General features: G+C 37.2%; 3 protein-coding genes across 5 annotated transcripts in view; 1 reads left to right on the forward strand and 2 right to left on the reverse strand.

Moving 5' to 3' along the window:
- The window catches only part of LOC144662802 (fibroblast growth factor receptor 3-like), a 40,867-nt gene extending 39,019 nt beyond the window's left edge, over positions 1–1,848 (reverse strand). For all 3 annotated transcript variants that reach the window (XM_078523743.1, XM_078523741.1, XM_078523742.1), the window contains exon 1: positions 1,678–1,848. In XM_078523743.1, coding sequence (XP_078379869.1) covers positions 1,678–1,762 — 85 coding nt within the window. In that variant the 5' untranslated portion in view covers positions 1,763–1,848. The remainder of the gene's footprint in view (positions 1–1,677) is intronic.
- Positions 1,849–1,920: 72 nt separating this feature from the next.
- LOC144662818 (kelch-like protein 28) lies at positions 1,921–6,159 on the forward strand. Its single transcript, XM_078523768.1, has one exon. The coding sequence runs from the start codon at positions 1,945–1,947 to the stop codon at positions 3,475–3,477; it is 1,533 nt and encodes a 510-aa protein (XP_078379894.1). The 5' UTR covers positions 1,921–1,944; the 3' UTR covers positions 3,478–6,159.
- A 3,431-nt stretch (positions 6,160–9,590) lies between these two features.
- On the reverse strand, positions 9,591–12,977 carry LOC144662859 (tyrosine-protein kinase receptor Tie-1-like). The gene is made up of 4 exons (XM_078523813.1): positions 11,488–12,977; positions 11,310–11,406; positions 10,595–10,694; positions 9,591–10,379 (listed from the first exon to the last, which is right to left on the reverse strand). The coding sequence occupies exons 2-4, from the start codon at positions 11,339–11,341 to the stop codon at positions 10,311–10,313; spliced, it is 201 nt and encodes a 66-aa protein (XP_078379939.1). The 5' UTR covers positions 11,342–11,406; positions 11,488–12,977; the 3' UTR covers positions 9,591–10,310.
- Positions 12,978–13,203: the final 226 nt, after the last annotated feature.

Below are 13,203 nucleotides of genomic sequence, written 5' to 3' on the forward strand. Positions count from 1 at the left end.
GTTGTCAGTAGATCTTTATCTGAATCATTTTCAATAAACATAAATGAACCTGTTAAGTGATACTATACACGTGTGTGCTTATACTAAACAAGAGTTGATCGGTGGATGCTCCTGTTTGTTTGTTGCATCAGGTTGGTATCACAATAGTACACATTTATCTTGAGACACTAGGTCAGTGTACATTATTATGTGCGTAAGGGTGGCTCATAAGTGTTTTTAGTAAATTCCAGGCCCAGATGGGTCACTTACTGTCACAGTAATGGTACAAAAAAATGTCCAATCATTAGTCAACACTAAAAAACAATGTCTGTTCCATTATGGGTTACCATAGCAGCAGCATAACCTGTTAAAGCACCCTTAATTTAAGCTTTTATGGCTAATAACTCAAAAATGAGTTTAGCGAATCGTATTTTTTATTAATTAACAAAAACATTCCCTGCATTTCTACCCACTCTCTTTTTATAGGAATCGGGACGAAACATTATTATTATTTTTTTTATTGTTTGTCTACAACAAACATGGAGAAATTGTGACATTTTAATATTGAAGTAATAGGGATTTACAGTAACAGGAGGAATTTTAATTTTTCAATATTTCATGTTTTAACGTAGAGACCAGGAATTCCTTTGATAAATTGCAGGTTTTTTGTAATCGGCTGTTTCCTAGCTTTCTTAAAAAATATATATCGAGTGGTTCGCTAGAAATCACGCCTTTCTGGCAGGACAATAAAACAAGCAATGGCAAGTTACTTTTTGATCAATTGTGCATGCACAGCATATAAATTTTGTTATCCTGAAAGCATTGAACGCGCGCGCTCAGACTCATGTATTGCTTCTAAATAGCGCGCAGAAACTGTATTCAGCCACCTTAAGTTCAATGGAATATTGATCATATTAGAGGACGGCTGACATTTCAGACTAGTCATATCATTGATGACAATACTACCAGTTGACAATTTTTGGAAAATGTTTGATAATACATGATCTGTTTGGCTAATTTTTAATAAAAGGATTAGCCAATCACATAAACCGTTCTAAAATACCTTTGTTAAAACGGTTGATTTGATTGGCTAGATTTGTAACTCCCACCGTTAAAATCTTGCCGATTTAATCATGTGTCCCCAAGCCACTTGTTTCTCGTGCACAGGCTCAGCCGGTTATGCACCTATCAATGTTAAGCCCGAGGGGGGGGGGGGGGGGTGGGGGAGGTTGGGCAAGGGGTGGGGATTTTGACATTTTCTATAAAAAAATGTCAAATTCCCCACCCCCGGGACAAAATAATTGGTCAAAATCCCCATGAAAGGTGGTCAGATGTCCTTCAAACCTTCTATAAATGACCAAAATCCCTACCCTGGGGGCATCACGTACGATCAAAATCCCCACCCTGGGGACAGCGCTCACGATCAAAATCCCGTGGTCAGTCCGAACCCCCCCCCCCCCCCCTCGGGCTTAACATTGATAGGTGCATTAGGAGGGACAAGTAGCTCTGGGGACGAGAATGGGAATCCATTTTGCTCACACAACACACGCTTGTAAACGTATTACATTGTACAACAACAAACCCATATGGCCACAAATAGAAATACAAACAGTTTGCTCCGTGTCAACCTTACAGTTTACGAGCAGTAAGCTTATACATGTAAAGCTTGATAATTGAGCTCAATAATTTTACACTCACCAGCGTGGCGCTCGTTTAGTTTCTTGTGAAAAGGGTCTTCATACTTCCCGGTGTTATTTTCCCGTGCAATACCGCAAGACACCATTCACGATGACATTTTTCCGCCCTGTAGTGTGGTAAAAAGTGCATCTAAACAAGCAAATACTCGTCTTGATCAACATCGTGCGTGACCCAAGCGTGACCCAGGGAAACGGACTCATAATGCGCATGAGTGCATGAAATAGCGGGAAAGGACGAAGAGATCTGGGGACTAGTGTGAAAGTGAATATGGCCGCTGCAAATGCAGTGATCTTTTCACCAGAATTTATCGGAGTTTTACATGCAAAAGACTCAACTCATAGCTTTCTTAAGGGACTGTGGGCTACGTACAAAAGCGGCAAATACTATGATATTACATTGAGAATCGGAGTACAGCAAAAACTGCGAGCTCATCGTGTGGTACTGGCATCGTTCAGTCCCTATTTCGAAGCCCTTCTTGGGGACAATTGGGAAGAAAGCAAGAAAGACGAAATAGAAGTTCTTGGTTTAGACGAAGATGCTGTGAGAGATTTAATTGAATTCGCATATTCAGGACAAATCGACATCAGTAAAGACAATGTACAAACTTTGCTCGAAGCAGCCAATTACTTGGGTGTAGAGTTTGTTAAGAAATCATGCGAAGACTTCTTGAGAGGTGCTGTCGATGATAGAACTTGTTTGGGCATCTGGCAGTTGGCAGATCTGTTTTCGCTTGAAGAGTTGAACGAAAAAGCTAAGCTGCACGCCCTGCGCCATTTCACAGATGTGTGTAAGAAAGAGGAATTCTTGATTCTACCTTACAGATTCCTAACTGAACTGATTACAGATGAGGAACTCTGTGTAGTGAGTGAAGATTTGATTCCATTTCAAGAAGACAGGGAGAAGACAGTGTTGCAAGCAGTGTTCCAATACATTGAGTATGAGCTAGACAAGCGAAAGGAACATCTCCCAGAATTATTATCTCTTGTTAGACTACCATCTTTACCAGAGTCATTCCTGGAAGAAGTCACTACACACAAGCTTGTTCAAAGCTGTTCTTGTGAAGAAATGTTTAAGAGAGCTAGAAAAGTTAAGAAAAACACGTCTAAGAACAGTGACTCAGCTGACTTAAAATGGGCTTCCCCAAGAAAGTTTGCGAAGTATTGCGTTATCTGGGGACGCACCTTTGCTGTTGGTGGGCAACGGCAACCAGAAGCTTCATATTTCACAGACAAAGATACTGTAGAGGATATGAGTAATGATATTTACATCAAAGGAATGAAGCTGTGGATACATCACTGTGACAGGGGCGATGTGGTTGGAGCACTTAAGGTGTACTACAGCAACAACAGTGACGCAAAGTATGGTAACAGCTCAGATGGAGCACAGACTTACGAGTTCCATTTGGAGGAAAATGAGAAGATTGTCAAAATCGATGTTCAAGCTGGCTGGGTAGTTGATCAGCTTACATTTTATACCAATAAACAAGATGCTGATGGTAACTTGAGAAAGTATGGTCCATACGGAGGAAATGGTGGCGGATTTTATTGCGAGACTCCAGCTGGCTCATATGGGTTCTTAGTGGGAGTTACTGGTGCCCATATAAATTATCAAGGACAGTGGGGTATAACAGAACTTCAGTTTGCATGGAGGACTTTTGTTTTTCCTGAGGAGCCATTACCCCCTAAAGGCAGATGCAGAGCTGATGATATGTTAGAAGATTACTACAGTGATGAAATGTCAGAGGGCGACATGTTTCCTTACACATATGATAATTTGTTGTATGATTACTACCCTGGTTAAGCTCATGACAAGCACTGCAAAAATGATCTCACTCTGTAATTAGAATATACTGTATGAACCAGGACGATAGTGGAATGCATACATGATGACAGCAATAATACCAAAAAAGGTTTTGAAGTCCAGTTTCTTTTGCATACATTGTGAAAACAGCCACACACATGTCATGTCTTTCCCAAGACATGTGAAGCTCTGCCAAAAAATTCTATACTGGGGGTACTCAAATGTACCTACATGTATAATCCTATGGTGAACTGCAAGGATTCAAAACCAAACAACAACCAGTGAGAGACTGAAGAAAGAGCTACAACATCAATGAAGACTTTTGCAATCCTGGCATCTTTTGAGTAAGGGAAGAATTCACCACATGAAATGAGAGAAGTAAAAGATTTTAAACGGGTAAAAAGTACCAACAATGTTGTTCAAAGAACAGACATTTCGGGCTTAGCCCTTCATGTCCTTCTTAGCCCTAGTGTTTGAGCTTGTGCCATCGACATCACTGATGAAGGGCTAAGCCAGAAATTTATGTTCTTTGAACAACATTTTTGTGGCACTATTTACCTTCATTTAAATATTTTACTTCAATTCAACCAAGTGCCATGCAGTATCATAAACTTTTGTTCATAATTTATTTTGAAAAGAGAGAATTCCATGGGAGCCATTACTGTAGAAGTTTCTGTACGAACTGCTAGGAAATGGTATAATTTCAAATTATTTTACCTGTTTGTTGGGTATACAGTGATATCCCACTTTCTCAAACTCACCAAGAACTCAATCCTGAAGTACTTTTTCTTGGACTTGCCTCATTAAGTCAAAAACTAAAGTTTTACCCCTGATTTCTCTAAAGCATACATGAAATACTCAAACCAATTTTGTTTCCCTTCGAGGTTCAAGAAATTGAGATTCGACTGTCCATGGACAGCTTAAAGTCACGTACTATTTTCAGAGTTCACGATAATGAATTTTATTTTCTATAACTAATAGAAACATGATGTTCATTTACAATGTAGAATTTGTACATGGAGAATCAGCATAAATCAACAACATGTAAACAGTATCCATTACAAAGGCAACTTGCATGGCTTTGTATCTTTGTACACCTACAGTAATTGAGGAAATGTTGACCCAGTGAAAAGCATAAACCATGAACGATAAGTCCAAATGGCATTCTGGGTAGACAGCATTGGGAAGCTGAATTATATTCTGTTTATTAATTATCACAATGTTTTCTTCTTTTGGAGCCTTAAGAGGGTGATTTATGCAACCTGTCCTATCATTATTTTGTTATTGATTACATGTATTTTGCCACAGACGGAGATTATCTTTTACTGATTTCCCTGCAAACATCTGGGTTGCATTGTTCATGATTTACATGTATGCTTTTCAAGGGTCAACGTTTCTTCAATCAGGTATAGTTTACCCACTTGAAGCATGCCACTTAAAAGAAAATTAATCAAAGGATGTTTACATACGGACACACACATACACTGTGCACTATAGACCATACAAATGTACATGTACATGTATCTTTACCACAAAACTAAAAGCAACAAAGGTGTTACCTCTCAGGAAACCTTGTAATTTTTTTTGATTGTTTCAATCCTTAAATTTTGGCTGTTGTCAATGGTTTTTAAATGGCGGACATAAATGGAAACAATATTGAACAATTTGTTCATATTTTGATGTTAATATGGTGCATATGTTGTGGTTTAAATTTCTTTGGTTTGACGTTTTTTAAACCAGTTCAATTTTTTTTCCTTTTGTTTCAGATTATGATAATGGATATTGGACAATAGAAAATATAAATAAAACTGGTTTCGAAAATTTTTAAAAACCAAGGAAAAAATTATTTTAAGCCACAAACACTATGTGTGTATCAGTGTTGTGTGAACTAAAAGATGTTTGCTACAACTAAAAGATGAGGAAGTGGAAATAAATTTGGAAAGTAGGAATACAGTAAAACCCCATTAACTTGACTCGAATTCAGATAACTCGAACAACCCTGCTAACTCAAACTAACTGCCATTTCTCTTGGATTTGATTTCACTCATTGAGTCATTTTCACTCGGTTAACTCGATTTCAGATAACTCGAAAATCCTTTTCCTTGATCAAAATTTGGGTCAAATTTACCCCGATAATTCTAATTCTGGTTCTTGCAACTCACCACAGTTGCCCATTGATTAGAACAACGAAGAGATCACGTATTTGACAGCCATTTTCCACTCTTATCATAAGAATTTTGATCAAGTTTAATTTGCACTGTACTGTATACTGGAGTGCTAAAAAACCAGTACACTATCAATTATTAACTTGGAAAATTAAATATTCAATTGACCCCGATAACTCGAACTGTTTTTTGTTTCCCTTCAGAGTTCGAGTTACCAGGGTTCTACTGTATTAAGTATTGTACCCAAGTTCCCCACAATCCAATGTACATTTGTGGATACAGAGTGGCTTCTTTTGGAGCTGCAAGATGGCTGCCAGATACAGAAGGGTTTTTGGATTTAAGTAGACTAATGAGTGTACAGCAACAACAAAAATTATTTTAATTCACATTACATTGATTTATGCAGCATTACATTGATGCACATTTGATATTTTGCCCATTAAGGTGGCTTTATTTTGGTGTGGCTATTGCAAGAAAATTTATATCTTTATTTACAACTCATCACCAGGGAAGAGATACTATAATGAGTTTAAGAATGATAAAGCCAGCATAACAGTATGATTCATACAGATTCAAAAGAGTCCATAAAGACAGTGACAAATTTAAGTGCATGTAAAATAATCAAAAAGTTATGTTGTGATCCTTGTCCAAGATCTTGTATGGTCTGCTTGCTTGCTTGAATTATTGAGTACCATATAATATTATATTTCTTTTGCTTCTAATTTAACACAAACAGTTGCTTTTATCCATGCAAGTCATGACTCCCTATCCTCATGGCTCGGATATGCTGAGGTAGGCTTAATAATAATGATGATGATCATGATGATGGTCATTATGAACCTGGCTGTGTAGGCTACAATGGTTTTACGATGCAAACTATTGTTTGAACAGAAATAAAGACATTTGCTTGTTATCCAATGAAGTGAACCAGTCACATCATTTGCACTGTTCAACGGCAACGTGGGAGAATATAAAACCATGGGGTCTGGGATCCCCCATGCTGATATAGGCCGGAAAAATATTACATGTATATTTGCTGAAAATATATTTTTGTTAAAAAAAGTCCAGAGAAACCAATTTTTGCACCCCCCCCCCCCCCCCCTTCCCTCCCAAAAAAAAATATTTATATTAATTCACCTTGTTGATATTTCCCCTAGCTGGTATATTTGGTTCTTTTTTTTTTTGTCTGTTTTTGGTCTGGGGGGATTTTTTCATAAAGGGTTCGTAATATGTTATCCATTAAAGCTTTGCTTAGTAAATGGGTTTCCTGAAGGGGCAATATGACATATGGGACTTGTCTATTTCTTACTGTTGGAAAGGGATTGAGTCATTGGGGTTAGGATTGGAGACTAGGACTTGGCAAAATAAACGGAAAAGTAGGAATGAAAACCGCCAGAAAGAATAGGGAGTGCTACGCCAACGCTCATTTTAAAACTTCCCTACCTCGAAAAACGCCTCAAAAAATGTTTACAGATCGAAAAATGTCTTAAACTTAAGCCAAATAAAAGTGCAGTGGTGACGTGTTTTATCCGTTTCTGTTGACATGATAAAAAAGACAAGTGAAAATTTAGGCCAGGGGATTGAGCAGAGGGGCAAAAGACCGCCTGTGTTTTTTTTTAATATGAGCTCTGATTGGTCAATTTTGATTTTGTTATCGACACTCTTCCGAGCGCTTTCAAAACAAGAGGAAAGGAATGCTGTTTAGATTTCAGCAGCCGTTATTTTGAAGGAGCGTTGAGTAGTGATGTAACCGTTGTGGGGATGACTAGGTGTGTGGTGCGTCTAAATCTATCGGGCACGGTCCGGGAAGGCAGATTTCTGCTTGCGATTCTCATCAAATGCATATATTGTTGTATGAATTTCAGGTCAAAATGGTTTTAAGTTTGTTTGATTTATGTTTTCCTCTGTTTCAGATCAATTTCCACAATCCCTAAAGAAAAATGCAAATCAAATTAGTTTGAAGTCCTTTTTACCAGAAATGGCATTCGAATTTTCCTTTTTATAGCCCTCGTTTAGTGACGAGGAAACCGAAAGAAAAAATATATCCTTTTGAAGACATAGTCTCTTGCTACTACTTAGTGCTGTGGTTAACTGAGAAGATCATACCGTGTAAAAACCTCCTAATTGGCCTGATATTAAAATAAGCTGTATAAGTTCAAAAAGGTAGTTCCAGAACCACTGGAACCTTATCCCACTGGAACCTTATCCCAGCTAAACCTTTAGAAAAGGTCAGAGTCTGTGCCGACTCGTTGTACCTCAAGGTTTTACTGTCGTCCATCACAAATGCGCTACTTGTTCGTGGAAGTTCAATCAAGGAAATCTGTTCCACGCTATGGAAAAGTTACACTGTTGTGCCGCTGAATCATTTATGTATTTTCCCCCGGATGTTCTCTACAGAGATTTTAAACTCTGTACAATGGATCACTTTGTTCAATCAATGAAAAGTAAACTTTTATTTTATGCAAAGCTTCTACAGTTCTTTTGCCTCCGGCCACTCCTGCTCTGACAAGGCCTATATTAGAGTTAATGATTTAGTGACAACAAAGGTATTAAAGAGACACTGTCACCAGTTACACTTCAAAAACTCATGAGCCTAAAGACATTTGGAAACTACGAAAAGTGGTCCAATTTTGTTCAAAATCAACATGCAAGTGTACGCGATAAACAAGTAATCTTATTGTGATGCCATCAGGAACTTTAGATCTCAACTTGAAAAAGTCAGGCTGATTATTTCAAGTTTTCTTCTTGTGGACTGGAAAAACACCTACAAATTTTCAAGGCTCCCTTTTTCCTTCAACAACAATTAACTTTATATCTCCATCTTGATGTACTTGATGCATTTCATGTACGGAAAAACCTATTCGCCAATTTTAGTACTTTTTACCGAAAAGCATTAAAATCCCATCGACAGTGTCTTTTTAATCCGCAGTTCACATATGTCTTTCATATATTCACTATGTTAAAGCTATGTCAATGCTTACATTTAAACTAACTGTTAGTTAACAGCAAATAAAAAAAATTGACAAGATTCCTTATATTTTAACTCTTTTCATTTCATTACAAAATTATGACTTCTTTTCTAGCAGACTAGGTATCTTGTAGTTTTGGTAGCAACAGTTCGTAATGATTTTAGAATCAACAAGCAACTAAACCAAAAGACTTCCTGACTCAAGAATTCCCAGGATTACCGTACCCAAATTCGCAAGTAGCCAATCAGAAGCGCGATCTACTGTCCTGATATCCTACGATATCAAGTCACTGACCTGATATGCCACCATATCACGGTCACTTTGAAGTAAAGTAGTGTTACTGTACGATGAATTAAAAAGAAGTTTTACCAATAAAACAGAACTTCGTAATTTAAATTAAGCGGTGTTTACCGGTCGTAAAAAGAGGAAGACTTTCCCGCAAAACTAAACTTGAGCGCGCTCGCCAATTGCGCGATGTTTGCCGACGAGTACTGAGACATTCAGACTGAAAAAATGGAGTCAGAATTTCCGAATTTTTCGCTTAATTTTGATTTTGAAAATTTAGAAAATGAAACTCTAAACAAACGAGTGGAAAAAAAAGACAAAACAGGCAAAAGAGGAACTTGGTAAAAGTGTTGAAGACCAAGACAGCACAATTTGAAGTGCGTACCTTGCAAGCATGGCTTCAACAGAGCGATACAATTAATATAACCGGGTTTTTGGCTGAATTTGGGTACGGTAAATACCTAATCGTACCTTTTTGGTACGCTTCGGCTGCATATCAGGCTCATTTGGTCTCGCTAAAATACGAACCATGGATCGACCAAACTCGCCTGATATGCTACCAAAGCGTACCAAAAAGGTACGCTTAGGTATAAACATGTTCCACTGCAGTGACAAATATTTTCTCCACAGTAAAATAAATTTAGAAATGTTGCGTCAATTTATGGAACAAAAGTTTATTTAAATAAAGAAATCAAAATTTTTAAGGTATTCTATGTTTAAATAGGAGTTTTACAGAATATGAAAGGAATCCGACCCAAACTTGAATACTCGAGCTTCAGTTTTCGAGCTGGTTCTTATTGTTATCCACTTGCTCCTGGGCTCATACATTTGTGAGTACTGTTCTCCTAAGGGACACTACTTTCGAACTTTTATCATATGTTCGATCTATGATTCATGTTTCATTGCTTTTAATTAACTTGTGAAAAGTAGGATAGTTCAATGACTATATAACCAATGCTAAATGTTCTTTACATGTAAATAAGAAAAAATTGTTATTTTAATCACCAACAAATTATCGACATTAATATAAAGCCTCGGTACCAAAACAAGAGAGCATCAAGGCGCTTTAAATGTACTTATATATGACATATAAAAACGAAAAATTGTTGCTTGCCACACTTATAACTAATACGGTATTTGACCTTTGGAAATCCGGATTCATTTTTAAATCCAGATTTCGGATTTCCCATCAAAACACAAATTCCAAAAACGGATTTTGACGCACAATCCTCTTAATTAACATTTGCTATCAGTTGCTATCTTTGCGTTTTTTCTTTTGCGCGCGATTAGTACGCCCTCTTATGGTCAAATCGTTTTCGGATATCCTAAACAAAAAAAGCCGCAAAAGAAGCGTTTTTTGATATCGGGTTTTATTGGAAAATCCGAACCCGCATTTCCTGTCTGTTGGTAATAGTTATTCAGCTGTGAGATCCTCCATATTGGCGTACAAGCTGTTGTCGTACTCTTTGAGGTTGATGTATGTCTGTAACAAAGAAACAATTCTAATGTCAGTTGTAATTTAAAGTCTTAGTTTTATGCGAAACAATTTTCTTATCATGTACTTCTGTTGCAACATGGTTTTAAAAGTCATCCTACCCCTGCTTTGTTCCTTACAACGCATGTATTTAAATGTTTTGCTGTTGATGATGTTGACTGATATTGTTTGTTTTAGGACGATCACGTTGAATTCAATCTTACCCTGTGCTTCCTCTCCATTTCTTTCATTGTATCTTTCAGTCCGACAAACGTTGGCCGATCATTTGGATTTTCCTCCCAACACTGTTGCATAATCTGGTATCTTATAAATTAAAATTAGAATTAAAACAGTAAGTGTCAACCCACTCTTAGGATAGTATAAACAATAAAAGTATAAGTAGCTGTAACTTGCTGAGTCAGGTACCAACGCTTGTGAAGAAAACAATAAAAAATATAATGAGAATAATAATAGGGAGAGTCAGTTTTTTTCATGCCGGCTAAGATCTACAGAAAACGTATCTTTATACGTATCTTTATGAATGCAGAAATATATATATATTCATAAAGATACGTATACGTATACCTTATTATAGGAATATAACGAGGCATTTTAACAACGCGAACAAAATGTACGCGTACTAAAATAAACGCAAATTTAGGAAAAGTGCTAGTCAAATGCTTATAGTAAAAAAGTTAACATACATAAAATTAACGTTTATCGTTAATTTTCTATAATAAGGTATATTCACATTTGAAATGCTGGTGAAAGATTTATATTGTAATACATAAACTACCCTTGCAGTTATGCACGCTATTTCACGCTATTACGAAAAGAAGGCCTGAAAAAAAAATCAGGCTAGAAAAACGATTGAAAAGGAATATTTATTTTGACAGCAAACAAGACGCAACAAAAGACAAACAACAAAGACATATTTACAGTTTGTTATCCACATGTTTTGGTTTTGGCATTCTGAATCCTTCTTGAAGTTTCCTGGCGATTTGTCGAGCGTTAATTCCTGGATATGGAGATCCACCTAGACGGATAAAGTAATGGTTTTATAACGCGAGATATAAATTCACAGTATACAGTGTAGGTGAATTATAACTCATCTTACCCACAGTGAGAATCTCGTACAGAAGAATACCGTAGCTCCAACTGTAAAAAAGCAAACAAAAACAACTGATAAACGCGCAATATTGAATTATGACAGAAGCATATCACCTGTGATATGCTTCTGATTATGATAATGCTCGTATACGAGGAATTGTAGGATAATACGGATGTGGTAATAAACATTAGTTATAAAATTACTTATTTTATAATAAAAAAAGTACTAAGCCTGGTTCATTACCGATAAACTACTGGTATCATGATCCACCAGTAGTGGCTGGCAAAAATAAATTTGTAAAAAAAAAAATTCTAAACTAACTAAAAGAAAGGTCGGATGCTAATCATAAAACGTTCGTGGAAATACAATTAAACTACAATAAAATCCTATTTTAAATCACTAGCATTTATTGAACACCTATCTTAATTATTTTAATGGAGTTGCATAAGAAATTGAAACTAATTAACAAATGGTAAACAGCACAGCGTGCACTATTGAGTTGCAGATGCACACGGGAGGTTACTAAGCACGAAAGAAGCGTAAGAGTCGCCCGAGACGATAGCCGAGGGCGACTCTATCTTCTTGAGTGCTTAGCAAACCTCCCAAGTGCATCTGTTACTCAATAGTGCACGCTGTGACGTTTACCATTTGTTTTCTAGCACAACTTTCTGGCGATTTACAGTTTCTTTGAGGTAAACGTGTGCGCGCTTATTTAAACAATTGCGTGTAGTGCTCGCGTAAACGCTGACGAAAACCTAAAAGAAAAAAACAAACAAACAAACTTTTGAATTATTTCAAACTTGCATTATTTCAGCATTATGAAGAAATGGTCGTTCTTACGTTTAGCTTTTCATATTCACAGGAAAATCGAGAAAAAATTCGTGAAGTAGTGGCACTTTCTTGTGCCATGTCGCATCAGATAAGCGCGCGCACTCAGGTTGAAGGCATATGTCAGCGTGCACCCATCGGCAAATAGTAGACTGCAAATTAACCAATCATAACGCGCGCTTTACTTTAGCTACACGAGTGCTATAAGGCTTTTGAATTTTCTAAGTGCTGTGCGTTGTGTTTGTTCTATTCACCCCACACAGTACGGCACGTTTTGTTTAGAAATTCTTCATTAAGCCTGCCTGGTTTTCACTGGCGACGCAAGCACAAGGGCAAGGATAACAGCTCTTATTTCTCAGTGAAAAAGGCTTCGACTCAATCAAAAGCACAAGTGCATTGCTTTTGGATGCTTTTGCTTGTGCTTGCGGCAAGCACAAGCACAAGGATCAAAATTTGTCATTTTTGCGTAATCACGCTTGTGCTTGCGTCGCTAGTGAAAACCAGGATTTACACTCTAGTGCAAGATACGTTTCCGTTACACAAGGATTTGAAAGTTGCGTCAATTTTCGAACAGAATGTTTATATCCCGTCAGAAAGCCACTGAGATCGACTTGTCATGAATTACACCAATATAGTATTCGATGATGTAAACATTAAAATCTGCCATGGGTAAGACCATGGGTAAGACCGTTAACAGTCCCACGAGGGGCGCCACAGTTGATCATTTGCTGCAGTAACTCTGTGCCGCTACAAGAGACAAACTCTTAAACGTTGTGAATTCTTCTAAGCCAATTAAGCTCTTAATTATATAGCTGTCAGTAAATCCTATATTGTCAGCAGCGAAGCGAAACAAGAAATCTGTTAGATATTCATTGCCATGAGCTAGATGCAATT

The sequence above is a fragment of the Oculina patagonica genome, chromosome 8 (assembly GCF_052425735.1).
Source record: "Oculina patagonica isolate OP01 chromosome 8, crgOcupat, whole genome shotgun sequence".
In the NCBI taxonomy this organism is placed as follows: Eukaryota; Metazoa; Cnidaria; class Anthozoa; order Scleractinia; family Oculinidae; genus Oculina; species Oculina patagonica.